Source organism: Heptranchias perlo, chromosome 10 (assembly GCF_035084215.1).
Source record: "Heptranchias perlo isolate sHepPer1 chromosome 10, sHepPer1.hap1, whole genome shotgun sequence".
NCBI classification, from domain to species: Eukaryota; Metazoa; Chordata; class Chondrichthyes; order Hexanchiformes; family Hexanchidae; genus Heptranchias; species Heptranchias perlo.
In genome coordinates, this window is record NC_090334.1 from 53,848,796 (window position 1) to 53,874,716 (window position 25,921).

The 25,921-nt window shown below is 45.0% G+C and overlaps 1 protein-coding gene across 2 annotated transcripts in view; it reads right to left on the reverse strand.

Moving 5' to 3' along the window:
* Nucleotides 1-12,646: 12,646 nt before the first annotated feature.
* Nucleotides 12,647-25,921, reverse strand: part of LOC137326569 (mitochondrial basic amino acids transporter) — a 34,491-nt gene continuing 21,216 nt past the window's right edge. For both annotated transcript variants that reach the window (XM_067991797.1, XM_067991796.1), the window contains one exon: nt 12,647-15,840. In XM_067991797.1, coding sequence (XP_067847898.1) covers nt 15,097-15,840 — 744 coding nt within the window. In that variant the 3' untranslated portion in view covers nt 12,647-15,096. The remainder of the gene's footprint in view (nt 15,841-25,921) is intronic.

Sequence of the window (25,921 nt, forward strand, 5' to 3'; positions counted from 1 at the left end):
AAGAAACAGCAATATAGAAAACTGACAAAATTACTCATGTGGACAAGGTTCCCAGTATCTGACTGGAATTTAAAGTGATCTAAGTGGTTTACGAAGAGTGCCATGAATACAATAATTAAATCAGTTATAATGAGTGAATCACAATTAATTTTACCCTTGCTGCATGTTTAAGTGGGCTCCATACATAGTGTCTATATCATTAGCAGGTCAAATAATTCAGTTAACACTACTGATGAAAGGTACAATCAATCCACTGAGAACTTTGAATTTAGCGTGCAGGGATGTTGCAGGATTCAACAGCACAGAAATGGAATGTCACCACCAAGCATTGCTTATGTATTGGAACCACAGCCCCTTGAGCATGTTCCACCATTCAATAAGATCATAGCTGATCCGTATCCTAACTCCATTCACCCGCCTTGGCTCCATATCCCTTAATATGCTTGACTAGCAAAAATCTATCTCTTTCTGATTTTAAAATTATTAATTGAACTGGCATTTACTGCTTTTTGTGGGAGAGTTCCATACTTCTACCGCCCTTTGCGTGAAGAAGTGTTTCCTTACTTCTTTCCTGAATGGCCTGGCTCTGATTTTAAGGTTATGTCCCCATGTCCTTGACTCGGCCCCCACCAGTGGAAAAAGTTTCTCTCTATCTACCCTTATCAATTCCTTTCAAAATCCTAAAAACCTCAATCAAATTATCCCTTAACCTTCTATATTCCATGGAATACAAGCCTATTTTATGTAATCTATCCTCGTAATCTAACCCTTGGAGCCCTGGTAACATTCTGGTGAATCTGCGCTGCACTCCTTCCAGGACCCTTGTGGGACACCGCTAGTCACTTCCTTCCAATTCGAGTAGGTACCATTAACCCTACTCTTTGTTTTCTACCACCTAACCAATCTAACCAGGTCAATAATTTGCCATCAATTCCATGAGCTTTAATTTTAGTTAACAGTCTCTTATGTGGAACTTTATCAAATGCCTTCTGGAAGTCCATATAAACTACATCCATAGATATTCCCCTATCAACTACTTTAGTTACTTCCCTCAAAAAAATTCAATTAGGTTCGTTAGGCATGACCTACCCTTTACAAATCCATGTTGTCTCTCTAATCAGCTCAAATTTCTCTAAATGCTCAGTCACACTGTCCTTAATTATAGATTCCAATAACTTCCCCACAAGAGATGTTAGATTAATTGGTCTATCATTTCCAGGTTCCTTGCTCTCATCCTTCTTAAACAACGGAGTTACATTTGCAATTTTCCAATCTAGAGTAACAATTCCTGAATCGAGAGCTTTGGAAGATTATGGCTAAAGCATCTGCAATTTCCTCACCTGCTTCCTTTAAGACCCTGGGGTGGAATCCATCAAGTCCTGGGGATTTGTCAGTCTTTAATGCCATTATTTTTACTAATACTGTTTTCTTGCTCATGTTAACTTTAGTGAGTTCCCGTCCTTGATTCATTATTAGTTTCCCTGGAATGTCAGGTGTATTTTCCTCTTCCTCTACTGTGAAGACTGACACAAGATAATTATTCAACAAATCTGCCATTTCCTTATTTTCATTTGCAATATTACCCACATCTGTTTTTAAAGGGCCCACGTTATCCTTGATGCCCTTTTTCTTCTAATATAATTATAAAAACTTTGTGTTGATATCCCTCGCAAGTTTCTTTTTGTATTCCCCTTTTGCAGCTCCTACTATTTTTTTTGTCTTCCTTTGCTGTTCTTCATATCTCTCCCAGTCCCTCGATCTACACTATTTGCACTTTTGTATGCTCTTTCCTTTAGTTTTATGTTATCTCTCACCTCTTTTGTCGATCATGGCTGTTTTATTTGGTAAGTACAGCTTTTGCCCTTTAGGGGCATATACTAGTTCTGTATTAAGCTAAATTCTTTTTTTAACACCTCCCAATGTTCATCTGTTGTTTTACCTGATAACAGTTTTGACTAGTTTGCTGTTGTCAGTCTCTGTCTCATCCTGTTCAGGTTAGCCATACCAAAATCTAGACTTTTAGTAACTGTGTTAAGTTTCTCCTTTTCAAACCTAACATTGAATTCAATCATATGATCATTGTTGATAAATGTTTCCTTATTGTTAGATTATTAACTAAATCTGGCTCATTACTGATTACTGAATCTAGTATGGCCTGCCTCTTGTTGGTTCTGCAACATATTGCACCAGAAAACTATCTTGAATGCACTCAAGAAATTCACTACCTTTCTAAGTTAAGGTACTCTGTTCTTCCCAATCTATATGATAATTAAAGTCTCCCATTAAAACAACTCTGCTTTTGCTACAAGCCTCTCTAATCTTTGAATTAATACATTATATTTATTTATGTTAGTAATTTAATTCTAGTTATAATAGAATTACTTAATCTAGATTATATTTAGTAGATAGATTTAGCTTGATTTCAGATTACTTTGTAACTAATTAATCTTTGTTTAACATTTATTTTAGTATCCCCATAATTGCAATTTATTTATGTATATCAGATTTTTATTTAATGCAATTTGGATCCATTTAATGTTAATAACAGTACTAATTTACTGTTGCCCCTTGGTTTAAATTACTTAGTACCTAATTCCCACTCTCACCAAATTCCCATCATTACTTTGTTTAGCAAGCCACTCTATTTAGCATATTCACCCAGTTCTGTGCTTTTGCAGAGATATCTCCATATATACCTTCAGAAACACACTAGTTACAACTGGTCAGTCAACTTCCAGCCACAATAATTAACACCCAGTCAGGGACCCACTTACAGCTGATTGACTTGTTTTTTTTAAAGTTGGAAAACTAAGTTAAATTTCAGTTTGATAACACACTTTCTGTACTACTCACCCACTACTTACCAGTGAATTCCCACTCTCACCATGTACTGCTGCATGAAATTACAAGAAAATTAACTTTTCCAACTATTATTGTACGGTAAGTTTCATTCCCATGGATAACATCAGATAGAAGGAAGATGTTTACTGGATTCACAGTGGATATTTTGGTCTTGGGTCAGCCCTCCAGATTACTGAGCCAAATTGTTCCACCATAGCCTCTCCTGGTTTTTCTTTTGGTGGTCTTTGTATCTCAGAACCTTTTTCTCACCTCCCTGACAGTTGGTAGAAATGTTGCAAACTGAAAGATAAGCAAGCCCCTTAGTGGGTGTCAAGTTTTGGGATTTTTGACCTCTTCTACAGAAAAGATGTGCAAAATAGTTACTTTTAATGCTGGAGGTTATGTATTCTCAAGTTTTTAATAAAAAGTCAGTTAGACCAAAGGTGGTTAATATGCTAATTGGAAGTTGTTTCTCCAAGGTACTAAACAATAAGTGATTTGTTGGTTTGTGACTTTGGTTAGGGCTGTTTGGTACTGTAAGAGGGGTGGAAACCCCTGTATTCTGTTTAAGTAAGAACCCACTGGAGTAAGTTCCGTATTTTGTATCATTATGTAAATATAAGTTGTGCAGATTGAACTAGTCAACTCTGATCATACCCATTGCTCTGTGTGTTTCATCTTATTGTGGAATAAACTAATTTACGGTTCAAACCAAACTCTGCCTCATCCAGTGTTAACTCAATTTGCAGTTGGAAAGATTAGAGATATACGTGCAAAAGACACAAATACGTAGTCCAGATCACAAGGGGATGCCATTGTTACATTCTTACATTATGCTGTATAAGTAGTGATAGGACAGTGTGAGTCAGTTCCCATAAAAGTAAGGTGTTCAAACTGCTAACGGGAGCAACAGACACCACTGACTGACATTTAGTCCTTTACATGCACCAAGCTGTTTACTTAATGCTAAAGGGATCAAGGGATATGGGGAAAAAGCAGGAACAGGGTACTGAGTTAGACAATCAGCCATGATCATTTTGAATGGCGGAGCAGGCCCAAAGGGCCAAATGGCCTACTCTTGCTCCTATTTTCTATGTTTCTTTGAGAAGGTATCTATGGCGGACCCAAATTTGTAATAGTAGAGTTGAAAAAAGAAAAGGAGGGGCAAGCAACAGCTATTCCAATTGCAGATAAGTTAATGAATTGAATTATCTGTAAATGTTTAATAGGAAAGCAGGAGACAATTATATAAAAGATCATTTGAGTGAGGCAAAAAGAACAAAATAATGTGTAAATAGCTAAGTGAAATGGTATGGGAAAGGCTCACAGAAGGAAAATGGCGGAAATTGAAGACAAAAAGACTGAAGAAAGAGGAGGTTTGAACTGAAAGTAGATAATGCCAGAAACCCAGCCAGAACTGTGTTCTGAAGAAGGGTCTATTTCCGAAATGTCAACGTGCCTCACCTCCCCAAGATGTTTACAGACCCACCCCACATCACCTCAACCACCTGCTGTAAAGAAAATGGGGGATACAGCTAATGCCTGAAGTTAGTAAAGTCAATGTTTAGGCCGGAGGGCTGAAGAGTGTCCAGATGAAAGACATTTAGTAACCAAACCGTAATTGTTATTGAGCTGTGATAGGGTTGTTGAAAAGCAAATATCACACTGATTTTCACTTTTCAGGAGTTATGAGGTTTCATAAACAATTCCTCCATTAAGCATCCTTAATAACAAAATCTTTTAGCAAACCCTAAGCACTGCTGCTTGTCCACAGTATTTTACTGCCCGTAACAGATTCTACACCATCTCTAATGTCTTTTGGAGGTACTGCAGTGAGCATTATGATGGGACATGAATTGGCCACCTGCAAAATCATTTGGTGGGTGATTACTATTTGTTGGTAATTCATTTAGAACATCACAAAAATGCATAGAAAATGATTGTCACTAAGTTAAAAATTCTTTAAAATGTTCCCTCCAGATTGTGATAACTGACAGTTCCATTGGTGCTGGTGTGGCCATCAGTGCCTCACCAAAGTTGCCAGTCTTCTTTGCGAGTGAGGTTAGATAATCTGTGTCAGCAGATCATTTATGTGAGCTATCACAATCAAACCCAATCCTCTCCTCATCTGACATCCACGCACCCACTTTGAGGAAACCTGGCCTGTATGGGTCATTGCTATTCTGGACAATGCATTCACCCAACAAGCCCCAAAAGTTTTTTTTTCTTTTTCTTTCCTGCTGCCTAGGTTTTGTATAGGTGGCCTTTAAGTTCAGTGGCAAAGAAAGTCAGGGAAGGAGTAAACTGGGCTCCTGATTCACTATCACCTGTTTTTTGCCCGGTGCTATAAGTTAAAATTGCACCCCCCCCTCCCCAGATTTGGAATTATTCCTCCATTGTTGGAGGAAGACACCAGACCCAAATTGTCTCCAATATATCACAACTGTGGAGCCTATCCAATAGTTATAGGTGCAACAACGCCACCATTAGGCACTTAATTGTATTGCACTTGCTTGAGAAGTATATTCTTTTCTCTTGGCTCCTTAAAGACCCTTGTCTCCTCTTTCTTTCCCTTCCTGTCACCCAGCCATGCCGCCTTTCATTTCTTCCCTGTCCGGCACTTTGCACCTTCAATCCCTACCCCAACCCGTCACTGTTCCTCTGCCTTTTTACTCTCCTGCTGCTATCCCAGGCTTGAATAAGCCCACAGCTAACTTTTGTGTCTCTTGATATTTTCCAGAGCACATCAAAGCACTTGGCACTGCCCCATCCTAATCATTCCCCCCTGGTATGGGCCCCATCTGTGCTCTCTCCAGTGCAGGGGGTGTAGGCTTGAGTGTATCTAGTGCACAGCTGGCTTAGTCACCCATTATCCCATCTGGCTGGACCACATCAAGCTGTACTAATCCTCTTGCTGCCAAAACCATTTGCTACACTAGGATCATCCTGGAGAGCAAAGATAATCCCCAGTTTCTTTTCTCCACTACAAACTATCTCCTTACTACTCCCCTTCCTCATCCACCCTCACCTCTAACAACCAGTGCAAGCGCTCACACATTTCTTTGTCGTTAAGATAGAGACCATCCATTGGGCTGCCTTTGCTGCTTCCACTCCTTCTCCTTGCCCACCCCTGCCATACTCCTGAACCCACACCTCTCTAGTTTCTCTTTCATCTCCCCTCATCCATAAGATCTACCTCCTGCTCTCTTGATCCCATTTCTACTACTGGCCACCCGACTTCCCTCCTTTGACCCATCTGTCCTTGCAAACTAACGCCTCATCTCCAAGGAAGTTGAATGTATTGCTTTTCAAGTCTGTGCCCATCTCAAATCTCTCCAATCAGGTTTCTGCTCCTCCTATAGCACCAAAACAACCCTAACCAAAGTCACAAACAGTATTGTCTGACTCGTGCATTATACCTTCTTGTCCTCTCTGCAGCCTTTGACATGGTCAACCACACCACAATGCCTCTCCTCCATTGCCCTTGCTTGGTTCCACTCTCATCTATCCAATTGTAGCCAGTCCATCTCCAGAAATGGCTTCTCTTCAAGCCCTCACACAGTTACCTCAGAGTCCCCCAAGGATCTATTCATAGCACCTCTCCTCTTCCTCATTTACATACTGCATCTGTGCAACACATCTGCATAAATAGGGTCAGCTTCCACATGTACACCGGCTGTCTGGGAAGGGTAGGGTAGGCTGGGCTGGGCCGGGACCTGATACCAGAGTTTTCGGTAACATGGGGAAGGCAGGTGTCTGCATTGCATCCATAGAGGCACAAGCAGTCACTGGCTTCATGCAAATGATCCTCCCACTGACCCTGCCATATCTGGCGGGGTCATGGCTGGAAGGCCCTAGTGGCCATGATCCCATGGTTATTGCCAGGATCGCAGCCTGTGCATTTTTAAAACGAATGGAGCTGGTAATGCAATCTTGGTGCAGTGCTGCCTGAACTGCAGATTTTTGGGCGCTGTGTGTACCTGTGCAATAATGCAAGATCAGTTCATTAACATAAATTTGCAATGCTTCTGGTCCATAGCATATGATGCATTGTGACTGCATAAAGACCATGGGATGGGTTATCTGGCACCAGCAACTCATAAATGGCTGCTGATCACCCTTAAAGCTGTCCTGCTACTGAACATCAGTTGCAATAGCTAGATTAATGACATGTCAGAAGTAATGTTTAATGAAGCCGGTTTGGAGATCCTGCTCCTGGAGGTTCTGCAAAGAAGAAGTTGAGGACATCCTCAAGAGTAGCACTAGAGCAGTCTGAATGGAGGTGACTGAAATGGTGAATGTTCTCTCAGCTGTGCACTGAACCTGGATAAGGCAAGAAAATAATTTGTTGGTCTCGCAAAGGTTGCTAAGGTAAGCATGCACTTTAAGGACAACCAGCATATGTTGCTTAATTGTACATTGTTGCCTTAAAATGGCTCTTAACTTGCTGTGTGTACCATCCACAGGATGCACTGCAGCAACTTGCCAAGGCTTCTTCGACAGCACCTCCCAAACCCGTGACCTCTACCACCTAGAAGGACAAGGGCAGCAAGCACATGGGCACAACACCACCTGCACGTTCCCCTCCAAGTCGCACACCATCCCGACTTGGAAATATTTTGCCGTTCCTTCATTGTTGTTGGGTCAAAATCCTCGAACTCCCTACCAAACAGCACTGTGGGAGAACCTTCACCACACGGACTGCAGCGGTTCAAGAAGACGGCTCTCCACCCCCTTCTCAAGGGCAATTAGGGATGGGCAATAAATGCTAGGCTTGCTAGCGACGCCCACATCACATGAACAAATTTTTAAAAAAGCACTTCACTGTTAACTTGTTGGTGTATTACACAGGAAGAAGGCCCAGCAATGGGGCAAATGGTCATGCACTTTTCAAAAACACAGGTACTCCTAGATTTTACTAGGGCATTCTATATTGCTGCCACATTTGATCTGAGACGTCTTAAATGTGGCAAGCTACAAACAGCAAGCATGCTACTAAGAAAAGTTACCTGCTTGCTGCATATGCATGGAGTCACATAAAATGACTGTTGGGCTGTGCACTTGGGTCACACAAATCTTTCTCATATTTCTTATTCCAATGTATTTCCATTTTCTATCTGCTTGCAGGAGAAGGCTGTATATAACAGATGCCAGTGCATGCTGACCAGAGGTGGGAGGGTATGGTCACCTCATCTAAAACTCATGACTGCCTGCAAGAAGAAGAAGAAACTGAAAGCAATTGAGGGAGTGGGGAGGCTGACATCAGAGCTCATTGGTAGCATAATCCTTTTCATTATGTTTTTTCTCTCCAAAATCAATCACTCACTCACTCATAAATAGTGCAGTACTGCAGTGTTACACACTAGAATGTCTTGCCCTGTAAGCTCTGTTTCAAAGGGTAACTTACTGTTAGCATTCTAAAATGTCTGCTCCTCTAGATGTCCAAGAGCCCAATGTTTGCTCCCAACTGACACCTACCATGGCAAATGCCAGCCCATACTGGTACTTATGGAGGGTCTGTATAAGGTATCACGACTGTATGGGACAGGCCAGATGGACCAGCTAGTAGTTTCCTGCCCGACATTTTCATATGTTTGTGTCCCTCCTGGAGTGAACATACAATGAGTTGGATAATTTCGTAAAATACAGAGCACTTGAGAAGGAGTAAATGTAGGTGAATTTGCTGTTTCTTCACCATTGCTGGATCAAAATCCTGGAACTCCCAACTTAACAGCACGGTGGGAGTGCAGTTCAAGAAACTGACCCACCAGCACCTTCTTGAGGGCAACTAAGGATGGGCAATAAATGCTGCTTCTCAAAATTGGATGCAGGATGTATGTGTGATAGTCCTCCTGTTAGGTGCTCAGTTCTGCAAAACCAATGACATGCATTGAGGGGTTGGCATTGATGGTATAACATACACCATGCCCATGAAACAGGATGGTATCCATAGGTATTGGGATGACAGCAATATGCATCATATAGGTTCTCCGCATGGATGCAGTTGACAGGAGATTATACAGTTGAAGCTCTTACTGAAGAAAGTGGTGCTGGGAAAGAAAAGTCCCCGATCATGCCCCTCCTAATGAAGTTATTGAACATTTTCCAGTACTGAAGCCAGATCTTCTGGATAGCGCTCTGGCAGTGACATAGCCAACGACCTCCTGCCAAGTCATTTGCACCAGCCTTCGGTTGACGCGATGGTGATCAAGGATGGTTGGGGGACGGGAGGAAGAAAGTATCTTGCTTCTGTTGCACTAGCTGCAGCATGATTTTTTCTGGCCTCCTTCTTGGATCATGGAACATTGCTACTGCCACAAGTAGTCATGACCTCTTTCTGTGCTTCTTCCAGTATATCAGCAGCTGTGAGTGCTGAATAGGAGACGTGCAAATGAACAGAACCCAGAATTATAGCCAGGTGCAGCAATATGCTAGGCAGGTAATCTGGTAGCATTTGCACCTCTGAGTCAGAAGGTTGTGGGTTCAAGTCCCACTCCAGAGGCTTGAGCACGTAATCTAGGCTTGACACTCCAGTGCAGTGTTGAGGGGTTGCTGCACTGTTGGAGGTGCTGTCTTTTGAATGAGATGTTAAATCGACAACCCATCCACTCTCTTACGAGGATGTAAAAGATCCCATGGCACTATTTGAAGACCAGGGAAATTCTCCCGGTGTGCTGGCCAATATTTATCCCTCAACCAACATCACTAAACAGATTATCTGGTCATTCATCCTTGCTGCTGTTTGTGGGATCTTGCTGTGTGCAATTTGGCTACCATGTTTCCTACATTACAACAGTGACTAAACACTAAACTTCAAAGGTACTTCATTGGTTGCTAAGAGCATTGGGACATCCTGAGGTCACGAAAGGCACTCTATAAATGTAAGTTCTTCCTTTTTTTCTGTGCTCTCCTTCAACATAATTACCATTTTCAGGCTGTTTTATATGAAAATATATCCATCCTATTCAGTTCTTAGCTCGACTTATTAATACAATTTTTATTTTCAATAGGATGCGTTATTGAACTTTGGATTGAACTTTCTCCAGCACAGAATCCAGATCCTCTGGATTTAGCTGATCCAAACTCTTCTGTACGTATCCTATTCCGCACCAAGTCCTGCTCACCCATCAGTCTTTCCCTTGTTGAACTACATTAGTTCCCTTTCCTCCCGAAGCCTCCAATTTAAAATTATCTTCATGCTCATATCCCATCATGGTCTTGCCCCTCCCTACCCCTAACTTTTCCCAGCTCTACAACGCTCTTTTCTCCCCCTGCACCCCCCCCCCCCTCCCCACCGAGCATGCTCCGTTTCTGGCCTCTTGTGCATCACCCCCTCCGTTTGCCCACTCATTGGTACCTTCAGCCATCTCGGTCCCATTCTCTGGAATTTCCTTCCTGAACCCTCTACCTCTCCACCTCCCTTTCCTCCTTGAAGTCTTTCCTTAAAACTCACTTTTTTGACCAAGCTTTTGGACACCCATCCTGGTATCTTCTTTTGTTCAGTGTCATTTTTTTTATTACAACTCTGTGAATCTACTTGCAACATTTTCCTACATTAAAGGCACTATATAAATGCAAGTTGCTGTTACTAATATTCATTCTGTAGATTTAATTCTTGTATAGAGTTTTCTGTAGATGTATGATCTTTATTTCAGATATACACAATGTGATGGGGCTTGAAGATTTTATACATATAAACAAAACCTGAATTTTAAATGTGAAACTAAGTTTTTAAAATTATTGTTGCCAGTAAAGCAACACTGCATTAGTTTTTTAAAAATTACTAGTCACACACATAACATTTAAAAGAAAATTCATAGCTTTGAACTTAGAATGCCAGTCTGCTTTAAAAAGAACTTCACGTTTCCATGTAGAATGTTTTATGAAGGCAGGAATCAACAGTGACTCACAATAAAGACAGGGTTGGAAAGTTGAGTTGGACAGTAATGAGGGGGAATGAACAAAAAACATGTTTTTTAAATTTGTTCATGGGATGTGGGCGTTGCAGGCAAGGCCAGCATTTATTGCCCATCCCTAATTGCCCTTGAGAAGGTGGTGGTGAGCTGCCTTCTTGAACCACTGCAGTCCGTTCTCCCACAGTGCTGTTAGGTAGGGAGTTCCAGGATTTTGACCCAGCGATGATGAAGGAACGGCAATATATTTCCAAGTCGGGATGGTGTGTGATTTGGAGGGGAACCTGCAGGTTGTGTTGTTCCCATGTGCCTGCTGCCCTTGTCCTTCTAGGTGTTAGAGGTCACTGGTTTGGGAGGTGCTATCAAAAAAGCCTTGGCGAGTTGCTGCAGTGCATCCTGTGGATGGTGCACACTGCAGCCACAGTGCGCCGGTGGTGAAGGGAGTGACTGTTTAGGGTGGTGGATGGGGGGTGCCAATCAAGCGGGCTGCTTCGTCCTGGATTGTGTCGAGCTTCTTGAGTGTTGTTGGAGCTGCACTCATCCAGGCAAGTGGAGAGTATTCCATCACACTCCTGACTTGTGCCTTGTAGATGGTGAAAAGGCTTTGGGGAGTCAGGAGGTGAATCACTCGCTGCAGAATACCCAGCCTCTGACCTGCTCTTGTAGCCACAGTATTTATGTGGCTGGTCCAGTTAAGTTTCTGATCAATGGTGACCCCCAGGATGTTGATAGTGGGGGATTTGGCGATGGTAATGCCGTTGAATGTCAAGGGGGGGTGTGGTTAGACTCGCTCTTGTTGGAGATAGTCATTGTCTGACACTAGTCTGGCGTGAATGTTACTTGCCATTTATCAGCCCAAGCCTGGATATTGTCCAGGTGTTGCTGCATGTGGGCACGGGCTGCTTCATTATTTGAGGGGTTGTGAATGGAACTGATCACTGTGCAATCATCAGCGAACATCCCCATTTCTGACCTTATGATGGAGGGAAGGTTATTGATGAAGCAGCTGAAGATGGTTGGCCCTAGGACACTGCCCTGAGAAACTCCTGCAGCAATGTCCTGGGGCTGAGATGATTGGCCTCCAACAACAACTACCATCTTCCTTTGTGCTAGGTATAACTCCTGCCACTGGAGATTTTTCCCAATTCCCATTGTGAAGTAGAGTTTCTGCTTGTTTTGCGCCCAGATTCCAGCACAATTGGCTGCACCAGCGCAAAATATCAGTGAGTTACGGTCAAAACCACTTACCTTGGGGTTTTCTGCGATCTTTTACGTTGGTTTAAGATTCAATTTGCCCAGATCAGGCCTCTGTCACAAAACTGGCCATGCCTCCGGGTCGACATTGTGAGTTTCCGCCAAATGTGCTGGTTCGGGAAAGCTCTTCAAATTGCGCTCATTTTCTTAGGCGCACAGGCACTAGTAGGCATGTTTTAAAAGTTTTTACATATCTAAAAATATTTAATTTACTAAGAGAATGACCAGTGGACACCAATGAAACTATTAAATGGTTCAGTATAGTTTTTTTTAAAAGTCATTTTCAGAGATTTAAAATCAGGTTACTCACAGCTGGAGGACTGGACATTCTTACTGAAGCTGTATTTTTTGTGATAAACCCATTTTCAGCTGTATTAATAAAACTGCACCAAGTTACCACTCTTAAATACATAAAGGAATATTGTAAAGAAAAAGAAACAATTAAATTCTATTACTCTACCCGATTGCGCTGGTTCATGGAAGATTTTACGCTTGTGATTATGCAAATGCATTTTAGCAAAAATTTGAACTGTAACCTAAACAGCGCAATTTCCCTATTGCACCCAAAGTGGAAACACTACCCCTGTATGTTTGAAAAGCACAAAATTCACACAAAGTAGAAAGAAAAATAGCAGGAATTTGATCTGAATATGGATTTTATTTTCCCTTTTCCCCCTTCCAGTCTTCATACGGTACTTTACATGGTAAGGTACATGATGCAAAACATTTTCAGGTTGAAACAAGCAATACACAGTACAAACCAATCGACCAAAAAGTCAAAGCTGTACTGTATTGTTAATCAAGCATGCATTTTCAATTTGGAAATGGAAATTGTTCAGATAATATACAGACATTCATCAAGGTTTCCAGATTCAAACACTCACTTTGAAATTGCAATTCGCTTGACAGTTAGAAAGTTGATCATAGTGCTAGGAACAAACATTTTCTCTTTCCTCACGTTGGGAAATAAAGTGTTCTGTGCCCATTAAAAAAAAGTACTGGGAATGGCGCAAAATGTTGAGAATCTTTGTTGATCAGTATCTCAGACCAATATGTATTGCACCTGTCCCAAGTTACAGTGAAGGTTGGAGCCTGTAATCCTACCCACTGCCAATCATTTAATGCTGCATAAACTGCCCAAAGGTAAGTCAAGACAGTTGCTCATATGCTTTCCAGAAATTGCATAAAAATGGGCAGGTGGGAGTTCATGCATAAAAGTAACCATTAAAAAGGAGTGATGACCTTTAAAAAAAAACCTCGAACCTTTGGTAGATGAAACCAGTAGTGCTTTAAAATTCCACCTTGAACAGTAAAGCATAAAACTGCTGTACACTATAGCTTTATTTCAAATAACTGGTGTGGATTTTTTTTTCTTAATTTCATACAGATGTCAGAAGCCTACTGACATGAAGGCCTGCTGTACAAAACTGAAGCAGTAAGAGTGACTTCTGTTTCTATGCAGTACTGGAGGACAAATCTGAACACCTAGCTTGTTTTAAGCCACAGGGCTACCAATCCATACTAGCTCAACAAATCACTGTTAAATAGAGTTGTACATGTGGCTGAAATATCCCCAGGATCTTAACACTTAGCCCTCAATATGAAAATGGTGCTTTTCAATATGGCAACCTCTGGAGAGGAGAGAGGCTGCTTACATTCAGAAGTATTATAGCACCCACTATGCTCAAATTAGTCTAACACTGAAGAGTCTACTTGAATGTTAGGAAAACAAAATAATCTACATGGACCCAGATTATAGTAACTTTCTATCCACCTGTGAATTGACTAACTCAGCAATACCTGCAAGACTGGTGACTTGCCGGATCAGTTTATTCACAGTAACAATTCCTCACCAACACATCAAGCAAAAGAAAACAAAAAAACTCCATAGATGTACTGCACATAAATCATAATTAATATGAACAAGGTATCACAGCATACTAAAATGACAGGTGGATTAATTCCTGAAAACTCTTAATTGTAACATGGCTGGCTCCAAGTAAAATCTAATTTTATATACTAACTCACTTAGTGATATTAGGGAACAAGGGCTATGAAGCATGACATTAGAACAATAAAACCAGTGGGGTGGGAAAAGAGTATGAGAAAAATTATAAAATGCCACCGATAGATTTGCAAGAATAGGACTGGCTACAAAAGTGTGGGTTATTCAGATTACATCAGATCTATGCATAAAAAAAGGTAAAAGTCTGCAAGATGCTGACATCACACAACAGTAATAATGGATGAGTGAGCAACAGAACTGTGCAAGTACTCAAGGATTACAGCCATTTAGGTACTGAATTTAACATTACGGTCAATTAGAATGGATGAAACACTAAGTCACCTCAGTCACTGTAAATACTGATTTTGGAGAAAACTTAACTAAACTTTAGTGTATTTCTTACAATATTAACCACTAATCACCAATAAAATTCCCCCACTGTGTTAGGAACAGACAAAAGATATAGTATAACTTGTTTTAGCTGCATGCTTCTTTCTAATATTTAATGAGGTGAATCTTTATTTTTACTGCTGGGCGGAAACAGATCAGCCAGCCATTTTACTTACATCCCACCTGATTTTCGTTTCCATTGAATTCAACAGAAATCCAAAACTGGGTGGGTACAAAACGAGTGCCCGATCTGCTACTGCCTGTTTTAAATGTGAAAATTCACCACAATTTCTTTCGAAATCTTCATTTTTCCCAAGCTTGGACCCTCCGTGCTACCGACTTACTTACTCTCAGAGCCAGCCCTTGTTAATTAGCTTTCTGTACAGTACATGCCTACAACAATGGGCAAAAATCACATTTTTCCTACTTGTGTTTTTTATTAACTAAAATACAATATATACATTCATTTGATATAAGGCATGAAGCTGTAGTCTCACAAAACAACAAAACTGATGGAATTCTGTTAAAAGTAAAACTGATGGCTATATTTTATAAAGAATTAATTCTTATGTAGAACTTATTTACACCCTGATACATTTTTCATAATTTTACTACAGTTATAAAAATAGATTGAGTAAAATTCACTTATCACAGCAGTTACTCTGCACTAGTAACAAGAGGAAGACGTTGGCTTTAGAGGCTTGAAGGCTGCTGGATTGCTGGGGCAGCCTCCAGCTCCTTGCAACTCTCATCAGACTTTGAGTACATGAGGAAGAGTGTGACAGTAGCAAAAGTAGCAGCATTGACGGGGAAAGCTCTCAGAAGGGTAGAGGTGAGCCCTCTTGCGAACACATGCCACCCTTCCTTCTTGTAGCTCTGACGGACACAGTCCAGGATGCCATTGTACTGGTTTACCCCTCCAACTCCATCAGCTTGTAGTCTGGATTTAATCACATCAATGGGATAGGTGGAGATCCAAGATGCGATCCCAGACATACCCCCAGAAAACAGCAGTTTAGGAATTATAAGACGATCATCAGGATCACAGTTTAAGGCTCTGGTCAGACAATCATATGTAAGGAAGTAGAAGCCAAAGCCAGGTATTTCTCTAAAAATGGTGGTCACCATGCCCTTGTTGATTCCACGAATTCCTTGTTTTCTATAAATTCTAACTAAGCAGTCCAGTGAATTCTTGTAGACTTTAGTTTTAACTTGGTATTCACCCATGCCTTGAAGCTGCATCCTTGTTTTTGCTAGTTCCATGGGGCAACAGATGATGCACTGGATGCCCCCAGCTGCAGCCCCTGCTAGGAACTGATTCAGTGGTGTATCCCTCCCTAAGTAACGCATTGCATTTCCCTGGACACCAAAAACAATAGCATTGATGAAGGTCAAACCCATCATTGGTGAACCAATACCTTTGTATAGTCCATAGACCTGCAACAAAACAAGAGGTGAAAATAAAAGGTTAACATTTCAGCAATGTGACACACAATCAGCATATTGATATACAGAAATTCTGCCTCCATCTCCTCCCCAACAACGGATTAGAAATTGCCCATCGAAATTTGGTGCTAGTTGTTCATAAGTGGAGGGTCAGATTCCTTTTTAAAAAGGGGTTGGGTTCAAACATCCAAATTCATCTAAACTATGGTGCTTTATGTGAAAGAATTTTACTCATCCTCATCTGAACTTTCCAGTCAACTACCGATACTATATTATATACATAAAGAATAGTGCCACAACTGGGAAACTCTTGCACAGTCACTAGTAACTGTTTCAGAATGGTAACTATAAAGGTCTAGAAAGAGGTTTGCTGTCTGCCCACACAATCACAGTTGGCATGTAGTCTCGGGATGGAATTCTACTTATACTCTATATTTTTCCTCCTTTCCTTTCAACCCCAAGCACAAAATTCAATGACCATTTTGCCCCGCAGTATTTCTGCCCATAGGAATTACAATTTTGCTCAGAATAAGAAATGTTCTTGCCATTTTGAAGTCTCTTTCGGCATTATTGCTGATCAGTCAACTAAACGTCAACAGCAACTTTAAGGGTCTTTGGCACGGGGAAAAAAAACACATCTGAGCGTTGAAACACTGGGGGGGCGGGGCGGGCGGAGTAAGGGAAAACTGGAAAACTGGGCGGTAGGCAAATTAAATTCTTACTTATAAAAACAATCCCGCCTATTGGCCACCCAACTTAATTTTCAAGCGGGTCTCGAAATGGGTGGCCAGCACTCAAGCCTTATTTCAATATTTAAATTGGAGTTCTACGCCCATTATAGCAACCTGACACGATTTTCTTGGACCAATGGGTAGGGTGCGTGCCGTGCAGTGATCCCTAGCATAGAGAAGCCTAACCAGCAGTCCTAAAGGGACTGCTGCAGACGTTCCAAATACAGGTAAAATTATTTTTTACATTTTATTTTTGTGGGGTCAAGAGGAGCAGCAGTGCTCCTCCTAACATACAAGTGTTACTCCTCTTTGTGATGTTCAATAGGAACTTGAATTATTGAAGTAACAACAGCCACCAATCTTCTCATCTCAAGTATTGCACTCACAGCCATGACAAGCAGAGGGATCAATCATATGGATAAAAACATTGTTTATGGGAGCTCCTTTCCACAAGTGAAATAGTCATTCCGCAATTACTGCGCAGTGCTCGATCATGCAATAACACGTGACAATAAATACACCATACAGGTTCTGATAGGAACGGGAGCAGGGATCTGACATGATTGCATTAGTATCCTGGTTAAAAACTTCTGGCAGCCATTAAGCAGCCTCCCACACCCCCACCCGATTGTAAAGGGTAGTGGGACTCTTTAGCCTTAGTTGCAACCCACCTAGGAGCAGGAAGATAACCATAAGGAAGGCAACAGGAAACCACCTCAGCTACTCTTCCCTAGTAAGTGGCTCATCTAGGGCAGAACACAATGGATGGACAAGTTCTGATGTTCAGAATATGCAGGCGAATAAACCCAAGGCTTAGTGTTAATGTTACGAGATGCCAGTGACAACCAACATTGTGCTATTCAGTAAGGTAAATTTATAAAAGTAGAGCTTTGTATATGATCAAAATGCATTGTAAATGTTATCTGTCCCAAGCTGTCTGCAAACTTATTGTGCCTTTGAAACTGAAACTGCACATTTAGTTTTTCAATGTTTCACCCTTGAAAGTAAAACAATTGTGTAATGAAAAGTGGTGGGAAAGCAATTTGAGGCTAAACAAGATATGTGTTAAAGAATGTGAACTTGTGATTCAAAATGAAAACATGCAGGTAGGCAGCACAACAAATGCCGTGACAAATTGAAATGGATTTGTTAATGCTTTGTCAAAGCAAGCATGTAACTTTTATTCAGTGATGTCCACCTGAGCCAAAGGATCACAAAGATCTCATGAGAATTTCCCCAATGCCTCAGGTGATGAATGAACCGGCCAGTCACACAGAGCAGGAAGATTCAAAGTCTGATCCCTGGTCTGTGTGGAGTTAGCTTATTTTAGCCAGGGCAGTGGTAGGGTCGCTACAATTGACTCAATGCTCATGATCACTATCCAATGAAAAATGGAAAGTGCAAGTTTGTGAACTTTGGATGGTGACATAATGTTCTTGGCTATGATGCTCCCCCTCAATCAAATAGCCTGCCAACACTCACCTTCTACACTCATACATGAAAAATGGCCAGTTGAGCGAGGTACCGAAAGATCGACTGTCACCGATGGAACGGTCTTCAGGAGAGGAGAACAGGGGAAGAAAAAATCTGAAAGGCTGTTTTGACGACCATTCAGTTCACTGTACCTGGGGCGTGCACTCTAATCCTATCACCATTCAGCTCACTGCACCTGGGGGCGTGCACTCTAATCCTATCACCATTCACCTCACTGCACCTGGGGGTGTGCACTCTAATCCTATCACCATTCAGCTCACTGCACCTGGGGGTGTGCACTCTAATCCTATCACCATTCACCTCACTGCACCTGGGGGCGTGCACTCTAATCCTATTACCATTCAGCTCACTGCACCTGGGGGCATGCACTCTAATCCTATTACCATTCAGCTCACTGCACCTGGGGGCGTGCACTCTAATCCTATCACCATTCACCTCACTGCACCTGGGGGTGTGCACTCTAATCCTATCACCATTCAGCTCACTGCACCTGGGGGTGTGCACTCTAATCCTATCACCATTCAGCTCACTGCACCTGGGGATGTGCACTCTAGTCCTATCACCATTCAGCTCACTGCACCTGGGGGTGTGCACTCTAATCCTATCACCATTCAGCTCACTGCACCTGGGGATGTGCACTCTAATCCTATCACCATTCACCTCACTGCACCTGGGGGTGTGCACTCTAATCCTATCACCATTCACCTCACTGCACCTGGGGGTGTGCACTCTAATCCTATCACCATTCACCTCACTGCACCTGGGGGCGTGCACTCTAATCCTATTACCATTCACCTCACTGCACCTGGGGGTGTGCACTCTAATCCTATTACCATTCACCTCACTGCACCTGGGGGCATGCACTCTAATCCTATCACCATTCACCTCACTGCACCTGGGGGTGTGCACTCTAATCCTATTACCATTCACCTCACTGCACCTGGGGGCGTGCACTCTAATCCTATTACCATTCACCTCACTGCACCTGGGGGTGTGCACTCTAATCCTATTACCATTCACCTCACTGCACCTGGGGGCGTGCACTCTAATCCTATTACCATTCACCTCACTGCACCTGGGGGTGTGCACTCTAATCCTATCACCATTCACCTCACTGCACCTGGGGGTGTGCACTCTAATCCTATTACCATTCACCTCACTGCACCTGGGGGTGTGCACTCTAATCCTATTACCATTCACCTCACTGCACCTGGGGGTGTGCACTCTAATCCTATTACCATTCAGCTCACTGCACCTGGGGGCGTGCACTCTAATCCTATCACCATTCAGCTCACTGCACCTGGGGCGTGCACTCTAGTCCTATCACCATTCAGCTCACTGCACCTGGGGGCATGCACTCTAATCCTATCACCATTCAGCTCACTGCACCTGGGGGTGTGCACTCTAATCCTATTACCATTCAGCTCACTGTACCTGGGGGTGTGCACTCTAATCCTATTACCATTCAGCTCACTGCACCTGGGGGCGTGCACTCTAGTCCTATCACCATTCAGCTCACTGCACCTGGGGGCATGCACTCTAATCCTATCACCATTCAGCTCACTGCACCTGGGGGTGTGCACTCTAATCCTATTACCATTCAGCTCACTGCACCTGGGGGCATGCACTCTAATCCTATTACCATTCAGCTCACTGCACCTGGGGGCGTGCACTCTAATCCTATCACCATTCACCTCACTGCACCTGGGGGCGTGCACTCTAATCCTATCACCATTCACCTCACTGCACCTGGGGGCGTGCACTCTAATCCTATCACCATTCAGCTCACTGCACCTGGGGGCGTGCACTCTAATCCTATCACCATTCAGCTCACTGCACCTGGGGATGTGCACTCTAATCCTATCACCATTCAGCTCACTGCACCTTGGGGCGTGCACTCTAGTCCTATCACCATTCAGCTCACTGCACCTGGGGATGTGCACTCTAATCCTATCACCATTCAGCTCACTGCACCTTGGGGCGTGCACTCTAGTCCTATCACCATTCACCTCACTGCACCTGGGGGCGTGCACTCTAGTCCTATCACCATTCAGCTCACTGCACCTGGGGGCGTGCACTCTAATCCTATCACCATTCAGCTCACTGCACCTGGGGGCATGCACTCTAGTCCTATCACCATTCAGCTCACTGCACCTGGGGGCGTGCACTCTAATCCTATCACCATTCACCTCACTGCACCTGGGGGCATGCACTCTAGTCCTATCACCATTCAGCTCACTGCACCTGGGGATGTGCACTCTAATCCTAATAACATTCAGCTCACTGCACCTGGGGGTGTGCACTCTAATCCTATCACCATTCACCTCACTGCACCTGGGGGCGTGCACTCTAATCCTATCACCATTCACCTCACTGCACCTGGGGGCATGCACTCTAGTCCTATCACCATTCAGCTCACTGCACCTGGGGATGTGCACTCTAATCCTAATAACATTCAGCTCACTGCACCTGGGGGTGTGCACTCTAATCCTATCACCATTCACCTCACTGCACCTGGGGGCGTGCACTCTAATCCTATCACCATTCAGCTCACTGCACCTGGGGGCGTGCACTCTAGTCCTATCACCATTCAGCTCACTGCACCTGGGGGTGTGCACTCTAATCCTATCACCATTCAGCTCACTGCACCTGGGGGTGTGCACTCTAATCCTATCACCATTCACCTCACTGCACCTGGGGGTGTGCACTCTAATCCTATCACCATTCACCTCACTGCACCTGGGGGCGTGCACTCTAATCCTATTACCATTCACCTCACTGCACCTGGGGGCATGCACTCTAATCCTATCACCATTCAGCTCACTGCACCTGGGGGCGTGCACTCTAATCCTATCACCATTCACCTCACTGCACCTGGGGTGTGCACTCTAATCCTATTACCATTCACCTCACTGCACCTGGGGGCATGCACTCTAATCCTATCACCATTCAGCTCACTGCACCTGGGGGCGTGCACTCTAATCCTATTACCATTCACCTCACTGCACCTGGGGGCGTGCACTCTAGTCCTATCACCATTCAGCTCACTGCACCTGGGGGTGTGCACTCTAATCCTATTACCATTCACCTCACTGCACCTGGGGGCGTGCACTCTAATCCTATTACCATTCACCTCACTGCACCTGGGGGCATGCACTCTAATCCTATCACCATTCAGCTCACTGCACCTGGGGGCGTGCACTCTAATCCTATTACCATTCACCTCACTGCACCTGGGGGCGTGCACTCTAGTCCTATCACCATTCAGCTCACTGCACCTGGGGGTGTGCACTCTAATCCTATTACCATTCACCTCACTGCACCTGGGGGCGTGCACTCTAATCCTAATAACATTCAGTTCACTGCACCTGGGGCGTGCACTCTAATCCTATTACCATTCAGCTCACTGCACCTGGGGGCGTGCACTCTAATCCTATCACCATTCAGCTCACTGCACCTGGGGCGTGCACTCTAATCCTATTACCATTCACCTCACTGCACCTGGGGGTGTGCACTCTAATCCTATCACCATTCAGCTCACTGCACCTGGGGCGTGCACTCTAATCCTATTACCATTCAGCTCACTGCACCTGGGGGCGTGCACTCTAATCCTATCACCATTCACCTCACTGCACCTGGGGGTGTGCACTCTAATCCTATTACCATTCAGCTCACTGCACCTGGGGATGTGCACTCTAGTCCTATCACCATTCAGCTCACTGCACCTGGGGGTGTGCACTCTAATCCTATTACCATTCAGCTCACTGCACCTGGGGATGTGCACTCTAGTCCTATCACCATTCAGCTCACTGCACCTGGGGGTGTGCACTCTAATCCTATTACCATTCAGCTCACTGCACCTGGGGGCGTGCACTCTAATCCTATCACCATTCACCTCACTGCACCTGGGGGTGTGCACTCTAATCCTATTACCATTCAGCTCACTGCACCTGGGGATGTGCACTCTAGTCCTATCACCATTCAGCTCACTGCACCTGGGGGCGTGCACTCTAATCCTATCACCATTCAGCTCACTGCACCTGGGGGCGTGCACTCTAATCCTATCACCATTCAGCTCACTGCACCTGGGGGTGTGCACTCTAGTCCTATCACCATTCAGCTCACTGCACCTGGGGGTGTGCACTCTAATCCTATTACCATTCAGCTCACTGCACCTGGGGATGTGCACTCTAATCCTATCACCATTCAGCTCACTGCACCTGGGGGCGTGCACTCTAGTCCTATCACCATTCACCTCACTGCACCTGGGGGCGTGCACTCTAATCCTATTACCATTCAGCTCACTGCACCTGGGAGCGTGCACTCTAATCCTATCACCATTCACCTCACTGCACCTGGGGGCGTGCACTCTAATCCTATCACCATTCAGCTCACTGCACCTGGGGGTGTGCACTCTAATCCTATCACCATTCAGCTCACTGCACCTGGGGGCGTGCACTCTAATCCTATCACCATTCACCTCACTGCACCTGGGGGCGTGCACTCTAATCCTATCACCATTCAGCTCACTGCACCTGGGGGCGTGCACTCTAATCCTATCACCATTCACCTCACTGCACCTGGGGGCGTGCACTCTAATCCTATCACCATTCAGCTCACTGCACCTGGGGGCGTGCACTCTAATCCTATCACCATTCAGCTCACTGCACCTTGGGGTGTGCACTCTAATCCTATCACCATTCAGCTCACTGCACCTGGGGGCGTGCACTCTAATCCTATCACCATTCAGCTCACTGCACCTGGGGGCGTGCACTCTAATCCTATCACCATTCAGCTCACTGCACCTGGGGGTGTGCACTCTAGTCCTATCACCATTCACCTCACTGCACCTGGGGGCGTGCACTCTAATCCTAATAACATTCAGCTCACTGCACCTTGGGGCGTGCACTCTAGTCCTATCACCATTCAGCTCACTGCAACTGGGGGCGTGCACTCTAATCCTATCACCATTCACCTCACTGCACCTGGGGATGTGCACTCTAATCCTATTACCATTCAGCTCACTGCACCTGGGGGCGTGCACTCTAATCCTATCACCATTCAGCTCACTGCACCTGGGGGCGTGCACTCTAATCCTATCACCATTCAGCTCACTGCACCTGGGGGCGTGCACTCTAATCCTATCACCATTCAGCTCACTGCACCTTGGGGCGTGCACTCTAATCCTATCACCATTCAGCTCACTGCACCTGGGGGCGTGCACTCTAGTCCTATCACCATTCAGCTCACTGCACCTGGGGGCGTGCACTCTAATCCTATTACCATTCAGCTCACTGCACCTGGAGGCGTGCACTCTAATCCTATTACCATTCACCTCACTGCACCTGGGGGCGTGCACTCTAGTCCTATCACCATTCAGCTCACTGCACCTGGGGATGTGCACTCTAATCCTAATAACATTCAGCTCACTGCACCTTGGGGCGTGCACTCTAATCCTATCACCATTCAGCTCACTGCACCTTGGGGCGTGCACTCTAGTCCTATCACCATTCAGCTCACTGCACCTGGGGGCGTGCACTCTAATCCTATCACCATTCAGCTCACTGCACCTGGGGATGTGCACTCTAATCCTATCACCATTCACCTCACTGCACCTGGGGGCGTGCACTCTAATCCTAATAACATTCAGCTCACTGCACCTTGGGGCGTGCACTCTAATCCTATCACCATTCAGCTCACTGCACCTTGGGGCGTGCACTCTAGTCCTATCACCATTCAGCTCACTGCACCTGGGAGCGTGCACTCTAATCCTATCACCATTCAGCTCACTGCACCTGGGGGTGTGCACTCTAATCCTATCACCATTCACCTCACTGCACCTGGGGGCGTGCACTCTAATCCTATCACCATTCAGCTCACTGCACCTGGGGGTGTGCACTCTAATCCGATTACCATTCAGCTCACTGCACCTGGGGGCGTGCACTCTAATCCTATCACCATTCAGCTCACTGCACCTGGGGATGTGCACTCTAATCCTATCACCATTCAGCTCACTGCACCTGGGGGCGTGCACTCTAATCCTATCACCATTCAGCTCACTGCACCTGGGGGTGTGCACTCTAATCCGATTACCATTCAGCTCACTGCACCTGGGGGCGTGCACTCTAATCCTATCACCATTCAGCTCACTGCACCTGGGGATGTGCACTCTAATCCGATTACCATTCAGCTCACTGCACCTGGGGGTGTGCACTCTAATCCTATCACCATTCACCTCACTGCACCTGGGGGCGTGCACTCTAATCCTATCACCATTCAGCTCACTGCACCTGGGGGCGTGCACTCTAATCCGATTACCATTCAGCTCACTGCACCTGGGGGCGTGCACTCTAATCCTATCACCATTCAGCTCACTGCACCTGGGGATGTGCACTCTAATCCTATCACCATTCAGCTCACTGCACCTGGGGGCGTGCACTCTAATCCTATCACCATTCAGCTCACTGCACCTGGGGGCGTGCACTCTAATCCTATCACCATTCAGCTCACTGCACCTGGGGGTGTGCACTCTAATCCTATCACCATTCACCTCACTGCACCTGGGGGCGTGCACTCTAATCCTATCACCATTCAGCTCACTGCACCTGGGGGTGTGCACTCTAATCCTATCACCATTCACCTCACTGCACCTTGGGGCGTGCACTCTAATCCTATCACCATTCAGCTCACTGCACCTGGGGGCGTGCACTCTAATCCTATTACCATTCACCTCACTGCACCTGGGGGCGTGCACTCTAATCCTATTACCATTCAGCTCACTGCACCTGGGGATGTGCACTCTAATCCTAATAACATTCAGCTCACTGCACCTGGGGGCGTGCACTCTAATCCTATTACCATTCACCTCACTGCACCTGGGGGCATGCACTCTAGTCCTATCACCATTCAGCTCACTGCACCTGGGGATGTGCACTCTAATCCTAATAACATTCAGCTCACTGCACCTGGGGGTGTGCACTCTAATCCTATCACCATTCAGCTCACTGCACCTGGGGGCGTGCACTCTAATCCTATCACCATTCAGCTCACTGCACCTGGGGGCGTGCACTCTAATCCTATCACCATTCAGCTCACTGCACCTGGGGGTGTGCACTCTAATCCTATCACCATTCACCTCACTGCACCTGGGGGTGTGCACTCTAATCCTATCACCATTCAACTCACTGCACCTGGGGGTGTGCACTCTAATCCTATCACCATTCACCTCACTGCACCTGGGGGTGTGCACTCTAATCCTATCACCATTCACCTCACTGCACCTGGGGGTGTGCACTCTAATCCTATCACCATTCACCTCACTGCACCTGGGGGCGTGCACTCTAATCCTATCACCATTCAGCTCACTGCACCTGGGGGTGTGCACTCTAATCCTATCACCATTCACCTCACTGCACCTGGGGGTGTGCACTCTAATCCTATCACCATTCACCTCACTGCACCTGGGGGTGTGCACTCTAATCCTATCACCATTCACCTCACTGCACCTGGGGGCGTGCACTCTAATCCTATCACCATTCAACTCACTGCACCTGGGGTGTGCACTCTAATCCTATCACCATTCAGCTCACTGCACCTGGGGGCGTGCACTCTAATCCTATCACCATTCAGCTCACTGCACCTGGGGATGTGCACTCTAATCCTATCACCATTCAGCTCACTGCACCTGGGGGCGTGCACTCTAATCCTATTACCATTCAGCTCACTGCACCTGGGGATGTGCACTCTAATCCTATCACCATTCAGCTCACTGCACCTGGGGGCGTGCACTCTAATCCTATTACCATTCAGCTCACTGCACCTGGGGGCGTGCACTCTAATCCTATCAC